The following is a 25,212-nucleotide window of genomic DNA, read 5'->3' as shown; positions in this document are numbered from 1 at the left end:
CTGATATAAATTTCCTTTGATCTAGGAAAAGTTCTTGATGAAAATTGATAATTTGCAAAAATTTAACTACGAAATTATTCCACAGGATATTTCAAATTTTGGGTTTAACATCAAACTTCTGATTGACTCTGTATAGTTACTAATAAGCCAGCACAAGCACAAAATATTGAATATGAAAGTTGAAATCAATAATCAACTGAAAGAATTTTGAAAATGGAGCTAAAAATAAAAACTATGAGACTTAGAATTTTACCAAATATCAACTTGTTGCGTTTCTTCCACCTGAGTTTAGTTTGATTGTTTCAATAATATTTATTGAACATTTTTTCGATTGAATGAAAAATCATAGTTCTTGTTCAAGAAAATCGAAAATCACTAGAATCAATTCTATTTATTCGTCAAACATACAAAAACAAATAATATAATTGTCTATGAACAAAACAAAAAATAATATTAACATAACAATCGCTACGACATTCTAAGATTAAAACAATTTTTCAATAAATTTGATGTAAATTCAGATTTCTGTGTTTTAGTTGACAAAACGGCCATCGTATTCAAGCTCACCATCTTCCATATGAAATTTGACCTCTACCGTTCTTACTCATAGCATCAATTAGGTTATTAACAATTGCATTGCGTTGTTGTTCTTCTGATGATTGGCCTACGACGTTTCTTGGAATGAGGATATTTTTGTTGCGGGCATCTTGTAGTAGAGCTTTGAGTTGGCCCACCTGTTCGTTTCCTGAATTGTTTCCGTTCAAAAGTTGTTCCCTCAGATTATCAAGGTTGGAAATCATGGCTGGGTTAGATTTGATAACGTTCCATATTCTGGCACTCAATTCACCGTAAGTGTAACTATTACCCTGTTGCTGGTTCACATTGTCTTGGTTTTGGAGCTGACTACCAAGTTGTTCATTGTTATCTCCAATGTTTTGATTACCTGCTTGAAGTTGTGCAGACTGCCTTTCTGAAGTCCATGCATCGTTTGAAGGATATTGTCTATTGTAAACTCCAGAGAGTACGTCTTGTGCAACTGGTCTGTTCAACTGCTGATTGTCTAGTGATCTTAAAGATTGTTGGAAACGTCCTCGTCCTCCATAACCGCCATAATTACGTTGAATGTTCTGTTGGGCATTACCTCCTTGCAATGACTCTTGGTTGTTTCTCCACAAATTTTGTCCATTCAGTGAACCATAAGCTTGACCAATGTTTTGTCCAAAATTGTTTCCTGAAAGGGAAACTCCAGAATTCCTTAAACCTTGGATATTTTCTTCAGAAAGTCCCAACCCTAAGCCAGAGAGTTTTCCATTGAACTCATTCGAATTGATAGAAGCTTGCGAATTTATTCCTCCATTGACTGATGATTTGAGAACTCCAGATCTCAGTCCTTCTAAATTCAATTGAGCAACACCACCATCCAAATTTTGTTGGTTAAGTTGATATTGCGATTGTCTTTGCCCTACTTTTCCAACCAATGCCTGTTGTTGGCCAATCAATGGGTTGGAGTTGTATCTACTAAGGCCACCTAAAGATGAGTAACCATTACCTTCTTGCAATCCACTTCGACCATATCTATCATTGGAGTATTGTTCGAGAGAATCTTGGATTGGATCCAAATTAGCAGCACCTTGAGCTTGATTCAGCTTTCTCCTGTTATATTCATTATTGAGCCTGACCAAATCTCCTTGTCTCTGTTGAAGAATATTCCTACCATTCAGATTCAAATTGTCCACATTTCCTACTGCTAAGATCTGAGGGCCTGGTACTGAAGAATAAATTTTATTACCCACTCCTCTATTGTTTGATGATTCCCAAGGGATCGAAACGGAAGCTCCTAAATCCACCCAATTAGTCCTCCCGCTTGCAAAGGCTGTGGTCGCAAAGACCAGAACAACATAGACCTGAGAAGACACAAAAGCGTAGAATAATGAGATATTTGAATTGAAGAAGAATAAGTATATTCCCTCACAGAGAAGTTCTAACCGTAGACACGGGTTTCGGACTTTCGGCCCTCATAAGTAATGTGAAAAAGTGTTAGGATGAGCAACACTCTACGGTTAGCACTTGTCTGGGAGGGAATATCCTTATTTCTTTTCTTTGTTTTATTAACAATTCCCCTCGTTAGCCTTTTCACATGTTATATGAATAGATATACGGGAGAAGTAAAAATAGTATACCTACTAGATGAAAAGTGAAGTGAAAATCAACCAATATTATTTGAAATAATTTGTTCTATTAAATGTTACAATTGTTTTCCTTCAAAAATTGATGGAAAGTGAAATATGTTTTATATTGCATTACGTTGTGAGTACATTGATTTCATAAATACTCAATTACTTATTGTTTGAGAATTAATATATAATTAATCAATTAATTATTTCGAATGTGAGAAAAAATATGAATTAAATCGATTCATAGAACCTAACTCTCGATGTTTGAGCCAACTATCAATTATTATTATCCCAATAAATCTAAATCTTACCGATATTTTCAGTGGACTAGACATAACTGTTTCAGTTGGAGACCAGTGGTTGAATGACATAAAATGAAGATCTTCGACCATTTATAAAGCGATCTGAATTCTAGAGGATTTCTTCAAATTTTCATCTTCTTTCGTCTGCATTGTGCAGGTTGATAAATTATGCATATAAAAAAGTAATTATATTCAGGACGGATCATTTAATGTGGAGAATATTTGAAATAGATACAGAAAGTTAACTTGATTCGATAAAAAACGGTTATATAGGGAGTTGCAAAATTTATCCGACATACTACATTTCTAGTCCGAATCAATATGAGTTGGAAATAGGAGCGGACCAAAATTTTTCACATTTTTTTTATGTAAACGAAATACCTAATACATATCTCGATAGCTGGGCTAGACAAAGCAGACATTTTTTTTTCAGTAAAAAGTGATAGTATGTCAAGCCCCAGAATTCAAATTAATTTGTGCGAATATTTTTCATTTGGAGAAGAACTAAAATATTGAGATAGCACTATCATTTCCTTTGATTTTGAATGATGGATTTTTTTTACAGAATATTCTTATCCATTCATTTGAAGTTCTGAGTTTTTGAAAGCATAGAATATTGATTGAGAAATGATATTCAAAATCATTATTTAGTGGGTTGGAAATAAATTGAATAAGTGTGTTTATCCCGTTCTTTTCTTTCCCTAATTTGTCCTTTGCCGTGAACTACTTTAGTCACAGTATAAGGACCTCAACCCATACCTCTATAAGTCGAAGACACAAAAATTACCTCTATAACTCGAAGTCAGTAGTTGATTCCAAATTCCGCCGCACAAGTCGAAACGTGTCGGTGAATCGAGCGTATTTAATGATGTACGATCTACTCCTACTAAAGGGAACATAAATCACTACTCTTCAGCTCAATAACTTGAATTTTCATTTGGTTTACCTCTATATCTCATTACCTCTGTATGTCGAATTTAATCAAGAATGAACTGTACCTATAACTCGAACTACGCTCATGTCGAAATATACGTAATTCGACAATTGTTTCAAGTTAAAGAGAGTCCAATGTATTTGTTTGTTGCTTGACTTGATATCAAGCTACTTGATATTACTGAAGCTATGATATGCACGAGTCGCAAGGCATCGTGCTTTCTTCAAAGGATAAATAGGTGAGTTTGACATATTCAAGAAATCTCCTGTGAATCATTCATCATGTTTTCATTGATGTGCTCTATCAAGTAGCTTAATAGAATGTGCTTGGTTTTTCATGTATTTGATAAATAAATACTTGGCTTGACATTGAAAAACTACTAATTGACTTGATTTCGAGTCGAGTCAAGTCAAGTAGCTTGAATATCAAGTCAAGTCGTGAATCTCTATTATCCACCATAAATTACCTTTAGCTATCTGCAAATACATTTAGTAAACAAATAGCTATCTCTTTTCTACCCTCAGCTACCCTTAACGCATCCAAACTAGTTTAGCCAGCATGCCCTTGGCTTATTTTCTGGTACTCCCTCCCTCCCCCAAGCCAACCAATTATATGCCTTTAGAGTTAATTGAGATTAATATTTTCCAGCCTATTATGAATGAGTGTTCAGTTCAAAAAATTCTCAAAAAACCTAAGTATCATGCCTACCTCATTCAAATACACTAGGCGCTTGCTGACAATAATTTTGAACACCGTCTGAATATCTGCAACTGGGCAAGTTGTCAAATTGAAACAGAAACATCCTACATATTTCAATTTTATTCCATCAATAGGCACAATTTCCATTATTACTTTTTCGAAAATCCAAGAATGGTAGGGGAAGTCAACCATCAAAACAAGTGGTCAGAGGGGCAAATCTAGATTGTAACGCATATTTGAATTTCCTCCAGAACATTCTTCCTGGATTTATAAACAGTGTTACCTACATAAATAAGAAACGAATTGTGGTTTCAGTATGATGGAGCACTTATTCTCTATTTTATATAGATTCTAGAGTTTCAAGATCACCAGTTTCCAAATAGATAGATGGATTGGGAACGTGGATCGACAAGATGGCCTTCTAGATCACCGAATATCGCCAAATTAATTTTTTTTTTTTTTAATGTCTACAATGAGGTTCCAATAACAGCTCTCAATATGCTAATGTTACTTGGATAATTTTGTTTCGACTATTTTTAACGTCCGTTAGTTATTCATCATTTAAATGAAGTATTCATTTGTTTAGTCATTTCTTCGTTTCTGCTTGATGCAGGGATGAAAATAGTCCTAAGGTTACTTCTGAGAAAATTTAAGGTATTCAATTATTAACATTATCCTGGGAAATAAATGCAAGGTTTTACATTTGAAAAAGTCGGGAAATAACAATTTGAATTACTTCTTATTTGGACATTCTTAATTGACACCCCGTGTATGATAGATCATTTAGGAATGACGACTAGGCAAATCTTCTAATTAAAAAAAATTCTGATCATATTCGTGTTACTATTTCTTCTGGGAAGCGCTAGAGGACTTATTGTTTCCTCAACTTTTCGCAGTTTTCTCTGACCGTTGGAAGAAAATCTCATGATAGAGATATTTTAGACCATTGTAAATATATGGAAATATACGGGGTGAGTAATCTATTTAAAAAATTAACCATTTGTTGATTGGCAGAAATGCAGAAATGGAAGTAGAAGGAGCCTGCTTTAAAACGAATTTTTTGAGATTTCTGATTCGGCAGCTACTGAAGCGCAACGCACTCTTGCAAGACCCTGTATATACATCTGGTATACATGAAATTCGATTTAATATTCTTAAGAATGCTACGTTCTTCTTGAGTAAGTTTCAATTAAAAAAAAAAGTAAATGAAAATCACATTTATTAATCAGATGAACATACAAAAATAAACAATATAGTTGTCGATAAACATAACAAAAATAATAACATCAGAATGGCAACGATAATTCGAATATTGAACAATATTTCATAGGAAGTTTCATTTTTGTAGCGTTAAGAATTTATAATTCTTTGCTACAATCACCATCCTTTATAAGACAATTGTCCCCTAGCGTCCAGAGGATTTGAAACGGCTTCATTTTGGTTCATAGCATCAATGAGATTGTTAACAATTACATTACGTTCTTGTTCTTCTAGCGATTGGCCGATGATGTTGTTTCTTGGAATGAGAATATTTTTGTTACGGGCATCTTGCAATAGAGCTTTCAATTGGCCCATTTGTTCGTTTCCTGAATTGTTTCCATTCAAAAGTTGTTCCCTCAAATTATCAAGGTTGGAAATCATGGCTGGGTTAGATTTGATTACGTTCCATATTCTGGCACTCAATTCACCGTAAGTGTAACTATTGCTCTGTTGCTGGTTCACATTGTCTTGGTTTTGAAGCTGACTACCAAGTTGTTCATTGTTAGCTCCAAGGTTTTGATTCTCTGCTTGAAGTTGAGCAGATTGCCTGTCTGAACTCCATGAAGGATATTGTCTATTGTAAACTCCGGAGAGTACATCTTCTGCAACAGGTCCATTCAATTGCTGATTATCCAGAGACCTCAAAGACTGATAGAAACGTCCACGTCCTCCATAACCACCATAATTACGTTGAATGTTCTGTTCAGCATTTACTTGTTCTAATGATTCTTGGTTGTCTCTCACCAAATTTTGACCATTCAGAAGACCATAAGCTCGTCCGACGTTTTGTTCGAGTTTGTTCCATGTTGCGATATTTCCATTGTTTCTCAAACCTTCTTGGTTAAGTCCAGAAAGTCCCAATCCTAAGCCAGACACTTGCCTGTACCTATTCAATTTATTCGAATCGATGGGACCTTGAGAGTTCAGTGCTGCGTTGATTGATGGTCTCAGAATAACAATTCTTTGTCCTTGATTGATATCCCTGTTCAATTGACCTCCTAAAGAAATGATTTTGTTCGACTGCAAATTCAATTGGGCATCACCACCATCTGAATTTTGTGCGGATAACTGATAGTCCCTTACTTGATCTAATAATTGGGATTGTCTTTGCACATTCTTTCCAATCAAAGCTTGCTGTTCATCGACCGATGGGTTTGAGTTGAATCTACTATAGACACCAAGACCAGAGTAACCATTTTGTTGTTGCCATCCACTACGAACATTAGAGTTTTGCCTGAGAGAATCTTGGATGGAATCTGAATTGAGTGCACCTAGAGCTAGGTTTTGCTTTCTAATGTTATATTCATTAGCAAGCCTGACCAAATCTCCTTGTCTCTGTAGAAGAACATTTCTGTCATTTAGGTTTAGATCGTCCCTATTTCCAATTCTCAAGAGACCAGCACTTGGTAATGCACCATAAATCTTATTGCCAATTCCTCTATTATTTGATGAACCCCATGGGAGAAGGACTGACGATCCCAAATCTACCAAACCGGACCTTTTGCTTCTCTCATTTGCAGACACTGTTGTCGCAAAGACTAGAGCAATACAAGCCTGAAAAGCATATGTCATTAATACATTTTGAATTCAAATTCAGAACTACATTTAGGATAGTTCCATACTGATATTATGCAAACAATGTAATATTTTTAATACAAAATTATTATGATTTGTGTTAAGTAAACATATTTTAGAGTTTTAACTATATAGTTTGTAATCATCGCCACTCGCAAGCAATGAAAATCTCGATGAAAATGCAAGAGCTAATTTTTTGTAAAGAATTTCTGATGAATGTTTAGGTTTACCAAAATATTTATTGCCAATTGTAACTCATAGTTGGTTCGAATGAGGTACGTAGTTGAAAATTTCAATTGCGCTCTTTTGAGGAATTTTAATATTTCTCATGTTGTATGTAATGTAGGAAAAAAATTTCTTAACGACAAATTGTCTTGATGAAGGTAATGAAATTCATACAGTTATTATATTAAATGGTGGTTTATCTGATCGACAAATATATGTTCTTACCAATTTCAGTACACTACACATGTTTGCATCGGTTGGAGAACGATGCTTGAATGATACAAAATGAAGATCTCCGACCATTTATAAAGCCATCAGAATTCGAGAGGATGTTTTTGAAGTTCCATCTTCTTTCGTCTGCATTGTCCAATCTAATTGATTATACCGTATAAAAATGTAAATCTATTCAAAATGAAACGCCTAGTTTGCAGAATAGCATTAATAGATACAGAAAGTGAACTCGATTAGGAAAAATATCCGTTATATATATATAAAAAACAGTCGTCAGGTTATATGATATTTATTCGAATCAAGAAGAGATGATCTGAAATGATGGGGAAATTATTGAATAATGATTATATGAATTTTAAATCTTGAAGTTTTTAGCAGGTGGTTAGATCCATGTGGTAGTATTTAGAAATTCCGGAGCATTCCTCAACTCTTTCCTTTTTGCATTTTCGAAACGAAAATTGAAAGATTCACCTCTTACGAATAAATACGAAGGATGGTAGGATGTAACATAGTCGAGTCGATATGGGTCACCCTGAATTTATTATTAGATAAAAATTGATCAGATTTTTTGGATCACATGTTCACGTTTATTAGGATACCAGAAGGATATATTATTTGATAGGGATACTGGATACACACATGTGATTTTCACACCCAAAAACGTTATTAATAAAGTATTCAAAAATCATAAATCAGAAAAGTGACATAACATTAACCTTAAGAACTTACACATACTTCACAATAAAAAAAGGGTGATATAGAAAAATGTTATACAAGGTAATTCACTGGAATGACCTATGACACGTTTATGGAAAACTATTCCTAATTTTGTGCTGAAAATTTGCATATTGAGTCTGAGACAATGGTCTTGCTCCCTAAAATATTTTCAGACCTCTACATCTTCCGGTTATACCGGAAACAGACTATTACTTTCTTAGTTCAAATGACACACCCAGTATATTATTGCATCATTAATTAGCTTATTTGATGATAATTTCAGTAAAATACCATAACTTGGGTATGAACCTAACAGTTCATGAGTTAATGAGATTCTTATGAAAAAATTTCTCAAAATTTTCGTTATTCCTGCATGGAAACAAATGATTATAGGAAAAGTGTTCAGAATGATTATATCTGTCAAAGTTAGTCTTAGAGCTTGTATAACACCCTGTATAATGATCCAATGAAGGTTTAGTGATGTGAAATTAAAAATTCAAAATCTTTCTTAATTAGGTAATCTTTATCAGAAATATTCATTGATTTTATGCTGCAAAAATTATTTCCTATGTAAATGGCTGCCTATTCACTTATTATGTTGAGGTTAAAATATTCGATTAAACCATCAGCACATTGCCTCAGTCGAGGAGGATAGCTGATCTTACCGTGAAGCAGCGCACTATCCAGAAGAAATCTGAAGGTTCATAAATGATTGATAAGATTGTTATTCGAAGATTTTTTCAACGAAACATGGGTTATGAATATAGGTCTATATTTATGACAAAAAAAAACTTTTGTTCACATATGTTAGTAATTTATTTTTGAGTGATTCACTCAATTGACAAATTCGAGTATCAATGTATAAAATTATTTCTTTCAATCGGTTCGATTATAGGTATTTCCTAGCGACTATTGAAATGAAACTATTCAATGAGGCATTACATATGCAATGAAATATATTCAGATGATTATTAAACTTGGCCTCATAGCTTGGCTTAGTGTTTGCTCCACAAGCAGCACAATACGAGTTGAACCATTTATGTAGATTAGATGTACAAAAATAGCACATTCTTCTTCATATCCCAGCGACTTCTTTTCATATAAAACATGCAGTAGATTTAATATAAACTTGTACCTATTATATCTTGCAGGACGATTGACTTTTTGTATTATAACTAAATTATTGGTGAGCACAATTTTTATGCTGCAATATATGTTGATTTGATGAATGCTGTGAAACCAGCATTTACATTCAATATTCTTGGCTAAGATATATTCTTCAGTTTCTCCATAGACTTTATCATCTCAATGGAACACGCCTTTTTCAGCAGATTTTCTTCTTGTTCTATATTTTTCTTTATCTTCTCCACGAAAATTGTCTCTTTCCTATTTATAGTATAAAACCACCTGCAAAGAAAATTTCAGTTCCTCTTTCTCAAAACTCATTTCTGTCTTACCCGAATAAAAAGAGCGAGAATAGCAAGAAAACAAACGAACACATGAAGAATGATGATGGAAATACATTAATCGTATAATTGTAAATCGTTGAGTACAAGGGACCAGATAAAAGAGGCATTGCAGCCTCACAAATTCCAAAGACAGAGTTTGACTGACCCAATTCTTCCGAAGAAACAATTTTGGACATCAATGCTCTCAGAACTACATGAACTGTACCATGAAAAATGTCAACAAATGCACCTGAAAAAAAAATCTATCAGTTTCTATTTCATGTCCATATATCATTAGGAGAAGAGAAGAAAACTATACTGAATACTCAAATACAAGAAATGTTTGTTGATTATTAGATAGATAGTTAGATGTTCATTTTGAATTGAAATGAAAATAAAAAAGCCACATATTATAAGGAGCCAATCAAATTTTATGTGCCTGGTCTTCTTCTTCTTCGATTTTTCAGAACTTGTCACACATAATGCACAAATTTGGTTGTAGTAGGCACACCTACGAATTTGTAATCGCAAGATTTCACTCCAAATAAAAATTGATCTAACTTTGCTGGATTGTTTTATGTTGGTCAATCTATTTACCTTTAAATATTCTGAATATACATAGTGTAAGAATTAGATATTAATATATTTCAAGACTGGGAAGTTATAACTAATAAAACTTGACCATAAAAACCCGTATATGATATATCTTATGCTTGGAAGAGGCAAATCAAATGACCTGGTAATACTAGAGGATCGTTATAAATTATTGTATCATCGAAGTTGTCGCTTACTATGAATTGAAAATTATTGATTATTTTTTATGCGTGCAAAGAATGTTAAATTGAGCTTGTTACGCTAGGAAGAAAACTTCTGGGGCTGAATTTTCGGTTGAGTTAAGAGTTTGAATATGAAACGATACAATTCAAGAAAATTCTAAAACCAACTACGTCGTTACAATAATTCATAAAGGCCACATACTAATTTCTACCATTGACGTCGATAATGAAAAGCTACCAGATTTCCAATAAATAAAAATATAGTTTTTGAGAGTTATATTGAAGGAGCTCTAATTTTCCGAAAGTGAATTTCAGGAAGTAGGTTCATTTGATGTTTTTTTCATATTTTGATCTGTACAATCACTAACATAACAATATCAGTGTTAATTCCAGTCACCCTATATAAGAAGAAATGCTTCTATTTATGTGCACAGGCTTGAAAGAATGTATATACTCGACAATGAATATAGTGGATATATGAGATTATTAGTAAAATTTTGTAAGATGACATATCATTCCAATATCTCATGGATATGTCGGATATATGCTTGTATGTCAATATTGCCCCTCCTAATTGCAGTCATGCCTGGAAAAGTTTGGAGGAGGCCTATGTCCGACAATGGACTAGTTTAGTGATGTTGATAATACTATATTTGACACGATAGAATTAAAATATAGAGCAAAACTGATTAATCAGTGAATAAATTTTGAGAATCCATCAATAAATTACTGAGAAATAGATTATTTAAATTAACATATTTTAGCGCGGAACGTCTTTGGTCTGTGACGTCACGGCACTTGCCTGTGATCACTGCACCATAAATTACGTTTAAATACTTAGCCGCGCCAAAGCTCTCGCGCAGTTTGTAGTTGTACAGTGTAGTTTTAACTCGAGTTTTGTTTTTATGTCACCATAATGGAAGAAGGCTTCGTGAAAGGACAATGTGAAAATTTGCCTAAAATAGATATATTCGCAGTGATGGAGTTTTTTTCTTCAAATCCATCTTATGTCAGTGCTGAAATAAAAGGAGTTAAACTTTTCAAGTAAGTATCTACTTTTGAGTTTGCTTCATCATGGTTCAACTCATAACGATGATTTATTTGAAAAACGTTTCATAAACAGTTTGTAGTTGAGTACTGGTTGTTGAAGTCTATTAATGGCAAAACATATTTATGTGAGGAGTAAAAAGTAAAAAGAGAAAAAAGTAATTTATATGTATGTATATAGTAAGTTATTTCAGCCATCGTGTAACGAACAAAACAGGACACGAATGGCACAAGTGATTGTACACCAATGAATTCGTAAGCACTCTGCTAATACCAGTCGTCTAGTGTGTGACGTCACGCCACTTACACGTACTATGAAATTATTCTTCCAAGCGCAACTTCAAAGTCCCATAACTTTTTCATTTCTAGAGATATTTCAATGATTCTTCCACATTTTTGTTTCATTTTACTTAAATTTTTAGAATTAATCCTTAACAAAAAAATGAAAACTAGTCCATTGAAGTGTGACGCTGTATGATGATGATGAATGCAGATGCACTACTAGTTAACTTCGATTGCTTGCTTGGCATCCCTCTCCCATATTATGAAAGATGCATATAAATCTCACGAAGCAAAATGATATGCTTGTTAGCCAACTAATCAAATAATGTTTACATCATCTAACAATTGGAGATAGAACTTATGTCTATTATTGATCCAGTACCTACAATTATTTATATAAGAAAGAACAGATGAGCTCTAGAAGGTATCAGTATAATATTTAACATTAGTTGAACGTAATCGACATTAACTTAACTGATATCATTAATTTAATGTGAAGGAAACCGAAGATAATAGGAAATAATTTTCGCTAGATATGTTAGTGGGAGCAGTAATAATTTAACAAATTGAATAGGGGCACACCAACTTTCATGTAGATAATAGTATGAATTATTTGTTTTGGCCTAGATCCTCATTTCAGAAGTTATTCTGCTGGAAATAGATATATCTATTCTTTGATGTAATTTTTCAATGCAAGAAGTTAAATCTGTGATATTAAGCTTCTATGAAAGCCATCCTTACATTTAGTATAGTTTACTCTTTATGATTGAATCAATCAACATATTTAAAATAATATACCTCCATATATTTCAACTTCATGTTTGGGGTAATTGTGCCAAAATATAATTATGGGCACCCATCAATAGCGGCCAGTCAATATTTTTCATTTGTCTGCAGAAAGTTTATCCACTTTTTTACACTATCTTGAAGTATTATTATGATAAGTATTTATTATTTCGTTACGGTTTTATTAGCCTACTGGAAACTACAACCAAATTTGTCTTTTTTTTTTCAAACAAACCCAGGGAGGCCGTCGATACAATTAACGAAACCGTCGACATCCTTGGAAGCCTTGGACATTACTTCGTGAGTATCCAGAACTGATTTTCATGTGTGAGTGGTTCTTAGGCCAGTCTGCCCTGGGTATCTGCATGCTATGTGTTCGGCAGTTTCTACCTCTTTTCCACAAAGTCTGCAGATCTCATGTGCTGACTTACCCATGCGGCATTTGCACTGACAGTGCTCTGTCAGCAGACACCATTGCCCGAAGCTCAGCTCGTGGTAGATTCAGGAGCTTCCTGTTATGGGTCGGTGAAAGCACAAATTTCTTTATCTGACCAAGACTCGGAGTATTCCTCCAGAGGGTTTTCTATATCCCACTATCATTGTTGGACCGATGTTTTGTATTGGCGTTTTCCAAGCACACAAAGGGCTCAGGACAAACAGATGTTAACCTTGATGCCATTTTCGCAAGTTCATCGGCTTTTTCGTTTCCTTCAATATCACATTGCCCTGGTGACCATGGTATAGATTTTGTATCAGTATTACATCCATACGTTTCTTCTTCTTTTAAATTTGATTAAATTGTTGTTTTTTTAGTGATTTGTGCGACATAAATATTTCTGTCTATTTAAAAAAATTGAACAGAATATTCAAAATATAAATAAACAATACCTATACATATGTTGTGGTGTAGTGACTTTTACAAGCCCATAAGGTACTCGTATGTGGAACTTACTACGCATTACACAAGACAGCTTGGGACATTTCTCCTTATGCCGAAAGGTTTCGTGAACCGAATATTTCCTGTGTTACAATATATTGTAAAATAGCTACTGCTGTTTCTTTTAACTCATCTTCGATGCGAACCTCTCTTGGCAGAATGTATATCGATGCATTCCTAAGACTACGTACATTTAAAATCAGAACAATGAACAAATAATTACCAATGTAGAAGTAGATGGCAGATGGAGCTAGGATATAAATGATACATGCTAACAATTTCCCACCAACACCAATGCAGCCAATTAATGCATCATCCATTTTAAGATATTTGATGAAATATTTCATGGCAAAAATGGTACCTGAAACTCACACATTAACAAAAGAAACAAAACTGGGATTATTTATCGATAAAGAAAGTTAATATTAACTTTATTGATTCCTGAACGGATAGTTATTTATAAAGTTTAGCCCGTCGTGAAATTGTGAATACTAAAAGTCATTTCAATCTAAAGCTTCAAGACAATTTCCAGATGAAAATTTCGAAAAATATATATATTTTAACCAAAAATTCCTAAGATCTTTTTCTTTCTTTTTGATGATATTCAGAATGTAGTTTATTATTGGTGTGATGAATCTTTTCCGAATATAAAATTCAATCAGTCAGGTCACTTTCAGAATGCCCGCAGAACAAAGTGAGAAAAAAGTGTTTTTTCTTCGACCTCAGGAATCTTCGGTTGAAATATATGTACAAGTCGAAGACTCACCCTATATAATGCCTCTCCTCTATATAAACCTAGGCTTGAATGCTTGATTATATAGATTTTTTTTCAATTATTTTTCAGACAAGATTAAATTTCCGAAAAATTTTAACTATTAACGTTATGGACAAAATGATGAATTTTCTGGGTCAATTAGCCGAAATAAAAATGTTTTTGACATTTATCAATTGCAATATATCAGAAATTGTTTTTTTTTCTTACCCAAAGTTTGTATGCAAAAATGGACACCATTGTAATAGCTGTAGTCAACTTCATCCCATTTGAATTTTATTCTCGTGAAAAGATATAAAACAGCATATTCGCCTGAAAAAAAAATTATTGCATCAAAAAATCTTGAATGGAAATACAATTAAATTTGTTCATGACGAGTAAAGACTGAAAACCAACATTATTTTTATCTTCGTTATGAGATTGGAGAGTTGGATATCGATTATTATTTTTCATGCTGGCTCTACTTACCATGAAATTGTCCTTGTATCAGCATGCATAATATCATAATGATAATCATTTTCTTCTTTCTATTTTTTGGCCCAGTTTTGAAGCACATTTGAAAAGTGCTCTTGACATGTTCAATATGGAAGAAGTCTGTCAGAAAACCTCTTGGTTTCTCCTCTGCGTTTTGTATATGATTATCTTTAACTATTAGTAAGCAATAAAACAATGTTATCAATGACAACGTGAACGACGACAAATAAATGGCCTTGAAACCTACGGAAATTATACAGAATGTTACTAAATTGGAGGTACAAAGAAAGATAACTAGGATTATTTCAAGAGAAAAGTCCTATGAATCCGCAGACTCTCCCTTTTTTTTGTGATATTTCGTTTAAATGCCCGAGAGGTGGCGTTATGGACATCACTCCAAACTCTACTACGGCCCCGGCGGTTTTATGAGGGTCGCTACGTTGCAGCGGAGTCACCTCTCCACGATGGTGTAAGAAGGTGTCTTAGACAGAGATCGCTGCATTGCCTAACTGAAGAGACCGTCAGCGGTCTCGGGACGAAATACCGTAATATCTTGAGAGAAGGCGCACCTACGTGCACTTGGCTCGAGAACATCTCGCATCTACATTTCTCAAGCTGAAGAGTGGCACTTGGAGGTACATGACATGTGAAGAGGATTTAATTTTTACTGGAACACTGCTTTAGTGGATATCATATGATTCGAAAGAAAATTGTACAATTTTGATAACTCCTAATTACATATTTATATGCGTCAGATTTCACTAGAATTTTAGTCAAAATCGATTCTATACGTCCATCTTGTAGACGAACAAAAGAACTAGAGACATGAAATTTTCAGGGCAGGTTCAATGTCTAAATATTTCGCTTGAGTTCGGTAATGGGCAGAATCCCTTGAAGTTATATACCTAATTGAAATTCTGTTCTCTTGGAAGCAAATTGTTGTCATCGTCATGGATGATGAAAAGTTCTTTACTCTGAGTAATTCCGAAATTATAGAAAACCTTATGTGGCATGTTTTTTTTTTTAAATTTGTATGAATAAAATTGTGCCAGAACTTTTGAGACATACGATAGACGCCTATAAGGGCCGTGTCTAAGGGCTTTCAAAGAAAGCTCAGAATGACCTTGCATGGATACTTCAATTCTTTCTCTATAATTACCTATGAGATTAATCAAGCATCCACTGAGAAAGATTCCAGCAGTTATTCCAACATTTAAACACATGACTAAAGATCCAATTCTTAATGTTTTATTCTCTGGAGAACTGATACCAGAAACGTAGCTGTAGACACCTATAAGAGTACAAAACCATGCCCCACTGAGTGTATAGGGTAGTGTTTCACTCAGAGCATTGAAAATTAATGGTAATTCGTAGAAGAAATGCGCGCATATATACAAACATAAACATGTTATGCACTCTCCGATGAGTGGAATAACTAAGAGAGGTTTTCTCCTGCCATGTCTATCACTCCAAGATCCAAAAAATGGCATCAAGATAGATGGGAATATGCCCATACATATCAATTTGAAGGCTGCCATAGTCGATGCAAGACTTTGTACCTCTATTTCCTGATAATCTTCATAACCTGATTTATTTCTGTATCTCATGGCGTCGCATATTGAAGAATTGTACTGTAGTTGAACGCGACATGCTTTTTCTAAGTTGAAGTTGGTGTTTGTTATTTGAGTTAAAACAGACGAAAGAGCATATGTAAACATGAAAGGTTCCAACGTGATGTTCGCTAGGACGAACTTGATTTTTTCTTTAAGTGTCTTCTGTTTGACATTGTGAGTTTTGATGTCTAAATATTCTATACTTAAAGCTCTCGGTATACTTCCAATAGACATTTTGAGTGTTCAAATTGGAAAATGCTAGTTGTGGAAGTGGATTATCTCATATCTGGAAAAGATAGAAAAACTCATTGTTCATTATGATATAATAGTCATACATTGTTTAGAACTTGTACAAAACAATAGATTTCATCGAAATTTCTTGTTTAATTGAGGGCGTATTGACACAACCAGTTTCGATTGTTGCATCATTGTAAAGTGACAACAATCTATATCGGTCAGTATGTTGTGAATAAATTTGATGAAGTATATAATTTCATTCCAATTTACAAAGAATCATCAATAGATCCATTTTCATGCATTATTTGTTCAAGAGAGAATACTTCTCAGGTACAGATAGGTACACTAACTGGTCTGGTGCTGGAATAGTTAGAGCACCAATCTTGCGTAAAAAATATATACATTCTTGTGAATCTTTGATTGTGTAATACTTCTATGAAATTGTTTCATTTTTAATAGTTATTACATCGTTTTTATATCGTTCTTTAAAAAAATTCAGTAAAAAATAGTAGGGGCAAAGTAAATAAATGATATTTATAAATAAATTTTGGAAAAGTAAACAATGTTGGTGCGCTTTTTTGAAACAATTCTAGAGGAAACGTATATAAATTTTGTGAAGTCTGCTTTTGAATTGACATGAGCCATTTCATATTATTCTAGTTTATAAGTTTTTTTTTCTGTTTCATCCTTTAGGTCTTTTTGTACTTTAACTTGTTTTCTATTCGGAATGTACTCTGATTATGAAAATAAATTTATATTATTATTATTAATCAATCTTTATTGTGGTGTGTAGGTACATAAATAGTTATACCGGAACGGAATCGACAAAACCAAAATTGCACGTGATTGGCTATTACAGCATCATGTTCAAAAACTTGTCTTTATCTAAGAAAAACTATGAAATATTTTCTTTTGCTAGTGTTCATCTTTGTGACGTGCTCAAACTTAACTGAGTCAACCCATCACAAAACTGTTATAAGGTTTTTGTAGTGCGAAATCTCATCTTTCTAACGCCATAACGATCGGACTTGTACAACGCGAGATACAAATAACTAAAGCCATGTATTGGAAAAATAATGAATTCCTTTTCACTACACCTATTATATAAAAACATACTATCAAATATTAAAAATTTAATAACAAATTCTAGTCTCCTATTTTTTGACAAGCGTATTTGTATAATATTTTCAACATTAAGACTGCTGCAAATGGTTGTATGTATATGCATTAATTCTATTATTCTATTCTAGATCATATCCAATATTTCATCCTTGTGAGTGCCTACGCATATTTTTCGATTTTTCAGGATTCATTTTTATATTTATAAGGTCCGCGAGGGGGGGGGGCATGGCACCCATGCCCACCCCCCCCCTGTATCCACCCTGTCTCCACCGTCGTCAAGAGGAAAGGTGAATATAATCCGGATGATCACTATCGCTAATGAGTTCCCCTACTAACATTTCAACTTTCCACAACCCTTGCGAACTATAGTTCGGAAGGTATTACATACCTACTAACTAACATTTGATTCTGGGAGAAGGGGTTCCTTGTATGCGACCAACCTTCAGCTTCCTCGGTAGCTCAGTGGTTAGAGCGATGGACTAGTGATCGGAAATTGCGGGTTCGAGTCCCGCTCGAGGAGGTACTTTTTCCAGAATTGAAAACTTGTCTGCCGTGATGTCACGGTTTTAAATCATTCGATGTTATCGTTCGGTGCGGTGGATATTTTGCACACTCTTGGAATATTATATGACAGCGTCGATTGTTGTTTATGTAGCTTGTGGTTTTTGTGTAGAAGATGAAGGTTAGAAACTGGGAACCGTTTTAAATAGAAAACTAATTTCAATTTATGAAATCGCCTAAGCGGATTTAGTGGAAAGTTTTCGATCAGAAAATTTGGAAAAATCCCGTGAAGATATTTTCGCATTTTCGGATTATTCGGCGACGATAATTATCACGTGAGTTTCAGGTGTTTTTCTGTGACCTGTCACTATTATTCTTCCATCTTATCAGCGTTCTTTGGCTGGATTGTTATTCTGTAGAGTTTTGTCCCAGTATACAGGGTGGCCACTTTTTCAATGGGATTGTATTGGTAACTTTTAAACCATAAGAGTTAGAAGGTCGGTCAAATAGAGAAAAAGTTGCATGCATAGAAGCATTATCAAGCAGTTCAAACAAATCGAGATTATCAGGGCCGGATTTCGAGATATCATAAGAAAAGTAAATTATGTCATTTTGATTTTTCTTTTTTTCCCACTTTATTTCAAATATTATCAAAAAATGTCACAGGAATTTTTTATTCGACAGTAAATTATCCTCAATTTGACGTAATCAGATTTCGTATCCAACGTTTCGTACTCTCTGGGCCACCCTCAACCTCATTTTTTTTCAATACGGACCTGCATATTTTATGACATTTTTCGAAATAACTTTTAACGCTGAATTCAACGATATATCATACAATGTCATTCAAAGTTGATTTTCAGGTGATTTTGACCCTTATCCAAATTTAATGGTGTTTATGTAAGAAAAAACAAGTCTATTAACGATATCAATGTTCTGACCCAAATTCAATCGAACCCAGAAAAAAAATCGAGGACTGTGGCCAGTGAATGGAATTTTTAAAAAACTGCTTGTAATAAAATAGTCAAGAGACGCGAATACAATGATTTTAAATTTGAATACCAAGCCTTGCAAAAATTATATCGTAATGATCTCAAAATAAAGTTCGATTCTGTAATTTGTTTCAACGATTCAAATGACAAATACAACAATAGTGATACCTCGCGAGAAAATTGAGAATGTTTTGGAAGGTATTCAAGGAGACCAAACAAGCAAATGTATAAGAAGTATGGGTTCCAGAACCGTAAAGTGCATTTTACAAAATGGTGGACTTTTCAAACACTTACTTCATTAATTTTCATTTACTTTCGAATAATCATTTGATTTTTCTTTCATTAAATGATACTTTCGTTTAATTATTATGAATTGAAATTTTCAAATGATTATTATAAAAGAAGAACCAAGAAACCAGTATACTGGTTTCTTGCTTTGATTCTAATATGTTCCATTCAGTTCAAGATGGGTAAGTTGATTTTCTTATCGAAATTTATTGCATATTGCATGTTTTTAATTAAACTAAATGAAGGTAATACAGATCCGACCCGAAGAAAATTGGATAAGGGTCAAAATCACCTGAAAATCTACTTTGAATGACATTGTATGATATATCGTTGAATTCAGCGTTAAAAGTTATTTCGAAAAATGTCATAAAATATGCAGGTCCGTATTGAAAAAAATGAGGTTGAGGGTGGCCCAGAGAGTACGAAACGTTGGATACGAAATCTGGTTACGTCAAATTGAGGATAATTTACTGTCGAATAAAAAGTTCCTGTAACATTTTTTGATAATATTTGAAATGAAGTGGGAAAAAAAGAAAAATCAAAATGACATAATTTACTTTTCTTATGATATCTCGAAATCCGGCCCTGATAATCTCGATTTGTTTGAACTGCTTGATAATGCTTCTATGCATGCAACTTTTTCTCCATTTGACCGACCTTCTAACTCTTATGGTTTAAAAGTTACCAATACAATCCCATTGAAAAAGTGGCCACCCTGTATATGAATCTCGAGTATCAAAGTATTTTGGAGTTTTCAAGTCCAGGAATCTAGAGAACGTGTGTCTTCACTTGATCCTCCATACCTATGGTACAGTACCAATGAAATGAGTAGAGGCTGGCCCCAGAATAGGAGATTATTGAATATTATATGAGGCGCATCCCGTTAGTGTTTGAGCACAGGAATCGAAGTTGTAATCGGACCCCCGAGATTAAAGTGTAATTTCTTATATAAGAAGACAACGAGTTCAAATTCAAGTAAGTTAATGAAAACTGAATAATTTTCAATCCAATATCCAATAAGTATTAACTATAATTTCTCGCATATTATTCATCGGTACAAACATCTGTACAATTCGATCAGATCTGATCAGATTATTTGGTAGTTATACATTGTGCCTTTCAGGTTCCGATTCACCAAAAGCACCCTGGCGTAGTCGCTGTTCTTATACAGAATCGGTGGCGCTCTTTTAGAACTCTCCCGAGTTAGCCTCTGAGAATCGGTGGAAGAGGACAGCGATGAAAGAATCTTCGTAACTCAAAAATTTCATGCAATATCTTGAATTTACCATAAGAATGAATCTGCGAAATTTTATAGATTCTCACTTGAATCAGGTTATAAGAATTGAGGAAAGCAAACTTGATATCAGGAGCTTTTCAGCGCTCGTCCTTTTAAGTGATGGCAAGAAAATTTGTATTGCACTGTGAATTCAAGGTTGTGTTCTACTTTTGAGATGCAAGGACGTTTCAGTATATCATAACTATCCGTTTCTGGAATCTATTGAAATCTCTAACGGATATCTTGCAAGAAAAATCGCTCTGAAATTACAGTTTCTCCAATTAGAATCATTTTCTGTCTTTACCGGTCGTTTTGTGCATTGCAGAACAATTCTTTCTCGTCATCTCCCACAATCATCAATCACAACGCATGAGCGGTTATATGATATGCTTCCTCCATTATTTGCGATGTATTGCACTGCAGAATCTATAATTCCCAGTGAAGTTCAATAATACCGCGGATGTGAAATTATTCGAGGTAGTCAGTCATTGTTCAAGAAAGTTGTTTTATGGTCGAGATTTATATTCTGAAATCTTGAAAAAATTATACGTATTCTTCGATACTCTTAGCAATTTATCAATGTCGATGGAGTAAAAAGATATTTATTAATATATTAAGGGAAAACCAAGCGCCGGATAACATAAAATCAAGAGATCAAATTTGTTCAAAAATAAATAGGAATCGAATGAATAATTTTCAATATGACAAAAAGCGAAGTTGTGCCATTTTTCAAAATCAAAATTATTCAATGCAACACCCATACTGGTAAAAATAATTAATTGTTTGTACATTTAAGATTGTATCTTGATACACTGAAAACATAGGTATGTATAACAAATTTAATAGAAATATCTGCAATACCGTCATTGTTATTATAAAAAAAATTCTGGAAACTTCACCACCCTGTATTTCACAAATTCAAGATAAACCTTCATGAGATTTTATTTTCTTAAAAGGGCTCCAATGTTCAAATATTAACATATCATTAAGGAGCACCGTGTAATTTAGAAGTACCTACATTTCGTATAGTTGGAAGCTTTCAGAAGGACCTAACTCTCAATTTGAATTTTTGGTAAAGTGAAAATATTTGAGATGGACATATAAAGTAACACACTGGCGACCAAGAACGACGAAGCGCAGTGTAGGTAGACCACAGAGAAGATGGCTTGATGATATAAAGCAGTATGCGGGAAATAGATGGTTTCAGATAGCTCAGGACAGGACAGCATGGGGGAACATGAAAGAGGCCTACATCCAGGAGTGGATAAGGGAAGGCTGACGAAGAGAAGAAGAGAAGAGAAAATATTTGAAGAAAATATATTTGAGTACATCTGGTTAGAAAAAAATGGTAATATAAACACATCATCTGTTCAATAATGTAATTTAGAAGTACCTAGGGGAGAGAGGCGCAAGTAAGTCTTCCGCAATATCTTCCTTGACCGGCAATACATCCGGCAAAAATGAATAGAGTTCAAGGGTGAATCAATTACCTCTTGGTATCAATGAAAAACTTTATGAAAAATAGTGAAACTTGAGTAGATATGAAGATTTATCGGGATATTACTTTTGTCTTCTTATTTTCAGGTGAATTAAACAAGGATTTTTCATAATTTATAGGGAAATTCTAAATATTTCATAGAATACATTATATAACATCAAACTCATGTGAGGCATTCGCAGTTTTTTTTTTCAAGTCTGAAATTCTCACCTAAGAATTATTATTTTATTAATTTTGTGTGTTGGTGTATTGAATAAATATCTAAAGTTATGTCTCAATCAACAAACATTGTTTATTCGCATTTTTGCCCCACCCTCCCCTAAAATCTCAATTTGAATTATAGGTAACGGAAAAATATTTGAAGAAATACTATTTGACTAGATCTATTTGAAAAAAATGGTGATATATACACATAGTCTTTTGGAAACATTGTGATCAAATACCTAACAAATTCAATTATAATAATAATTCTGTGACAAAAGATCCGATAGGGTGATATATTTCAGAATATAATACGACTTTCAAACTTTGTCTAAAATTTCCTGCTGATTTTCTTATACGGTCTGATATCAATCAATATATCCAAACCGGATATCACCACTTCTGATCGTATCAATAAAAAATGTCAATGATTGATAATTATATTTATCAATTCAATCTATCCTGCATTGTTTTAAGGACAAAAGGGTCAATGAACGAATTTTATGTAATACCATTATAATTATTGTGTATTGATTCATTTCATTCAATTCAATGCTTTCAGGTCTTCTGAGTCTGGTTTTTTCACATTAACTTGATAACCAGCCATTCAAGGTACTCTTCCAAAATTGCCAATATATTTTTAATTTTCTAATAATATTAGGAGAACTTCATCGGGTAGAAATTGTAGTTGAGATGTTCATTTTTCATCTTAGAGGTGAAGTTATTCTTTTCCTTCAATCAAGTGATTGAAAAATCCAATATGCCATGCTTTCAAATTTAAAAACTGTTCTTATGTATTTTCATTCATTTTTTTTTTGGAAAATTCAAAAACTTATGTTTTTAATGTACAAAGTGGCGTTAATATTCAGTTTATCTGGTTTATGCCAACGTCAAGAACTTGTCAATACCATGCTAGTTACTCAAGTGGAAAATAAAAAGTCAGATTTCTTGGTGAATGTACCACAGAAAGCCCTTTCCACAATTGTTGAAAAATACCAAATAAATACTTTAAAGCTGATAATAAATACTTTGTCTTTGTCTGTTGTCTTTAGGCCCATTAGATTGTCCAAAAATAGAGTTTTCTGACCTATACAACCATTTAGAAAAAACACATCTGACTAAATCCCGTGTATAACTGCGAAATATCATGGGTTTGTGAGATGCTGAAAAATATTCAGGTCACTATCTGCGTAGAACATCAGCAATATGATATATAAATATGGCAGAAGCTGAAGCCAGTATGACTACTCCATGGTGGTTGAAATAGTATGCTTGTTGCTGAAGGATGATATATAGAGATGCTGTTCTCTTTCGAAAATAAGATTTCAAGAATGCTTTCAGGTCTTCTGAGCCTGTTATTTTACAATAACTTGATAACTAGACATTCAAGGTATTCTTTCAAAATTGCTAATATATTTATAATTTTCAAAAAAATCTTAAATAGATATAAGAACTATTTCTCTGTTTACAAGAGCTAAAAAGTATTTGGATTATGTTCAAAGGCATAATATACTCAAAGAGGATATTGATGGTAACTAAGCAATAAAATCAGAACAATAAACTGTGACATGAAGTGAACTCCTGAAAAAAAATGGAATTAAATTTCCTGAAATCTACAACCAAGAGACGTGTGAAGATGCCTACCGAAATTGTAGTTGAAAATTCAAGTAAAAACCGACTTAACTATGGCAAGATATTGAGTGAGAATTATTTTAAAATTTAATTATATTCACTCGCGAACACCTACAATTTTAACACCAATTTATTGTCTTTATGGTGACTTTTGAATGAAATGATTTTAATCCATTATATTATGATAGGTACCTAATAGAGCTTTGCTACGATTCGATATAAACATGAATGCATTTTTGAACTTGGTCATTCCTCCTCAATATTGAAAAATAATTTATCTTGATATCACTCGTAACTATAGCTCGAAACAGTTATGCAAAAATGCATAATCTGACAACTTAATATCAAATCAAATACATCTGAAATTTCAATCACAAAATTTCGTCATATTGCGATAAAATCGTATGAAAACTTTATACATATTATATTGTTCATACTTACTTTTTCGGATAATCCTTTATGTACCCGCTAATATGCTTTTTTGAAGGCTGATGTATTCAGGATAAGGAACCACTTAAAATTACTTATCTAAACAATCTCCCAAAAATATAAACGGTATTTTATTATATATTCTTCGATAATCTACAATGTACCGAGCAAAAGTAAATATCTTATCATTGTTCGACTTAAGAATGAAATCTAAAATTTTCATTACTCTACTAACCTATATACACTCCAGTTCAACTTCATTTTTATACTGATTTCATCTAATAATTTACTATGATTTATTCAAGATTCAGAAGAGATCAGACAACGATCCTATGGAAAGATATTGTAAGTTTTAAGGAAGTTCTATGATAAAAAGTCATCTACCTATTATTAGAATTATTTTGATGAAATATATTAATCCTATTTGTTTATATGAGGACAATGGAGTGGAGAATGTACTGTTTATTTGGGAAACAAGGTAATTAATCATTTATGTAAACGATAAAAATGAAATCAATGGAGGAAAACATAACATTTCAAAAATCTTTAATTTTTATGTTCATTATATAAATAACATTGCTTGTTTTCAAATTCATGATTTATTTTTCGGAATATTGGGGATCAATACTGTGCACAGTTTATATTTTTATAAAACTCTACATTATTATAGAGTTTATTGAATGTCTTTTCATGAATAAACTCTCTCTTTATTATTATTATCAGGTGTGTGAATAAGTCTTTCCCGTTTTTTTTCAAATTGTGAGCCTTTATTGTGAAAAAATGG

General features: G+C 33.2%; 3 protein-coding genes across 4 annotated transcripts; all 3 read right to left on the bottom strand.

Moving 5' to 3' along the window:
* Window positions 1–376: 376 nt before the first annotated feature.
* On the bottom strand, window positions 377–2,614 carry LOC123683526 (putative uncharacterized protein DDB_G0286901). The gene is made up of 2 exons (XM_045622607.1): window positions 2,486–2,614; window positions 377–1,904 (listed from the first exon to the last, which is right to left on the bottom strand). The coding sequence occupies exons 1-2, from the start codon at window positions 2,564–2,566 to the stop codon at window positions 564–566; spliced, it is 1,422 nt and encodes a 473-aa protein (XP_045478563.1). The 5' UTR covers window positions 2,567–2,614; the 3' UTR covers window positions 377–563.
* Window positions 2,615–5,314: 2,700 nt separating this feature from the next.
* LOC123670762 lies at window positions 5,315–7,548 on the bottom strand. Its single transcript, XM_045604309.1, has 2 exons — window positions 7,395–7,548; window positions 5,315–6,923 (listed from the first exon to the last, which is right to left on the bottom strand). Exons 1-2 carry the CDS (start codon window positions 7,470–7,472, stop codon window positions 5,487–5,489), a joined length of 1,515 nt encoding a protein of 504 aa, XP_045460265.1. The 5' UTR covers window positions 7,473–7,548; the 3' UTR covers window positions 5,315–5,486.
* A 1,363-nt stretch (window positions 7,549–8,911) lies between these two features.
* On the bottom strand, window positions 8,912–24,883 carry LOC123670552 (proton-coupled folate transporter-like). 2 transcript variants are annotated; one of them, XM_045604040.1, is made up of 8 exons: window positions 24,664–24,880; window positions 24,441–24,581; window positions 15,799–16,538; window positions 14,634–14,882; window positions 14,376–14,477; window positions 13,617–13,754; window positions 9,575–9,815; window positions 8,912–9,524 (listed from the first exon to the last, which is right to left on the bottom strand). In XM_045604040.1, exons 3-8 carry the CDS (start codon window positions 16,484–16,486, stop codon window positions 9,383–9,385), a joined length of 1,560 nt encoding a protein of 519 aa, XP_045459996.1. In that variant the 5' UTR covers window positions 16,487–16,538; window positions 24,441–24,581; window positions 24,664–24,880; the 3' UTR covers window positions 8,912–9,382. The 2 variants fall into 2 exon arrangements, with proteins under 2 accessions (XP_045459996.1, XP_045459997.1); XM_045604041.1 differs by lacking the exon at window positions 24,441–24,581 and having other exon boundaries at window positions 24,664–24,883.
* Between the last annotated feature and the right edge of the window lie 329 nt (window positions 24,884–25,212).

This window comes from Harmonia axyridis, chromosome 1 (assembly GCF_914767665.1).
Source record: "Harmonia axyridis chromosome 1, icHarAxyr1.1, whole genome shotgun sequence".
Lineage (NCBI taxonomy): Eukaryota > Metazoa > Arthropoda > Insecta > Coleoptera > Coccinellidae > Harmonia > Harmonia axyridis.
Note: the sequence above shows the minus strand (reverse complement) of the source record. Positions and strands in the feature narration are given on the sequence as shown.

Coding starts and splice junctions, on each gene's coding strand:
- LOC123683526 (XM_045622607.1), bottom strand. CDS start 2,566: ATGGTCGAAGATCTTCATTTTATGTCATTCAACCACTGGTCTCCAACT. Junction 1,905..2,485: donor CTAGTCCACTGAAAATATCG/GTAAGATTTAGA, acceptor GTGTCTTCTCAG/GTCTATGTTGTTCTGGTCTT.
- LOC123670762 (XM_045604309.1), bottom strand. CDS start 7,472: ATGGTCGGAGATCTTCATTTTGTATCATTCAAGCATCGTTCTCCAACC. Junction 6,924..7,394: donor TGTGTAGTGTACTGAAATTG/GTAAGAACATAT, acceptor TATGCTTTTCAG/GCTTGTATTGCTCTAGTCTT.
- LOC123670552 (XM_045604041.1), bottom strand. CDS start 16,486: ATGTCTATTGGAAGTATACCGAGAGCTTTAAGTATAGAATATTTAGAC. Junction 14,478..14,633: donor GATACAAGGACAATTTCATG/GTAAGTAGAGCC, acceptor TTTTTTTTTCAG/GCGAATATGCTGTTTTATAT. Junction 9,816..13,616: donor TGCCATCTACTTCTACATTG/GTAATTATTTGT, acceptor TTTTTTTTTCAG/GTGCATTTGTTGACATTTTT.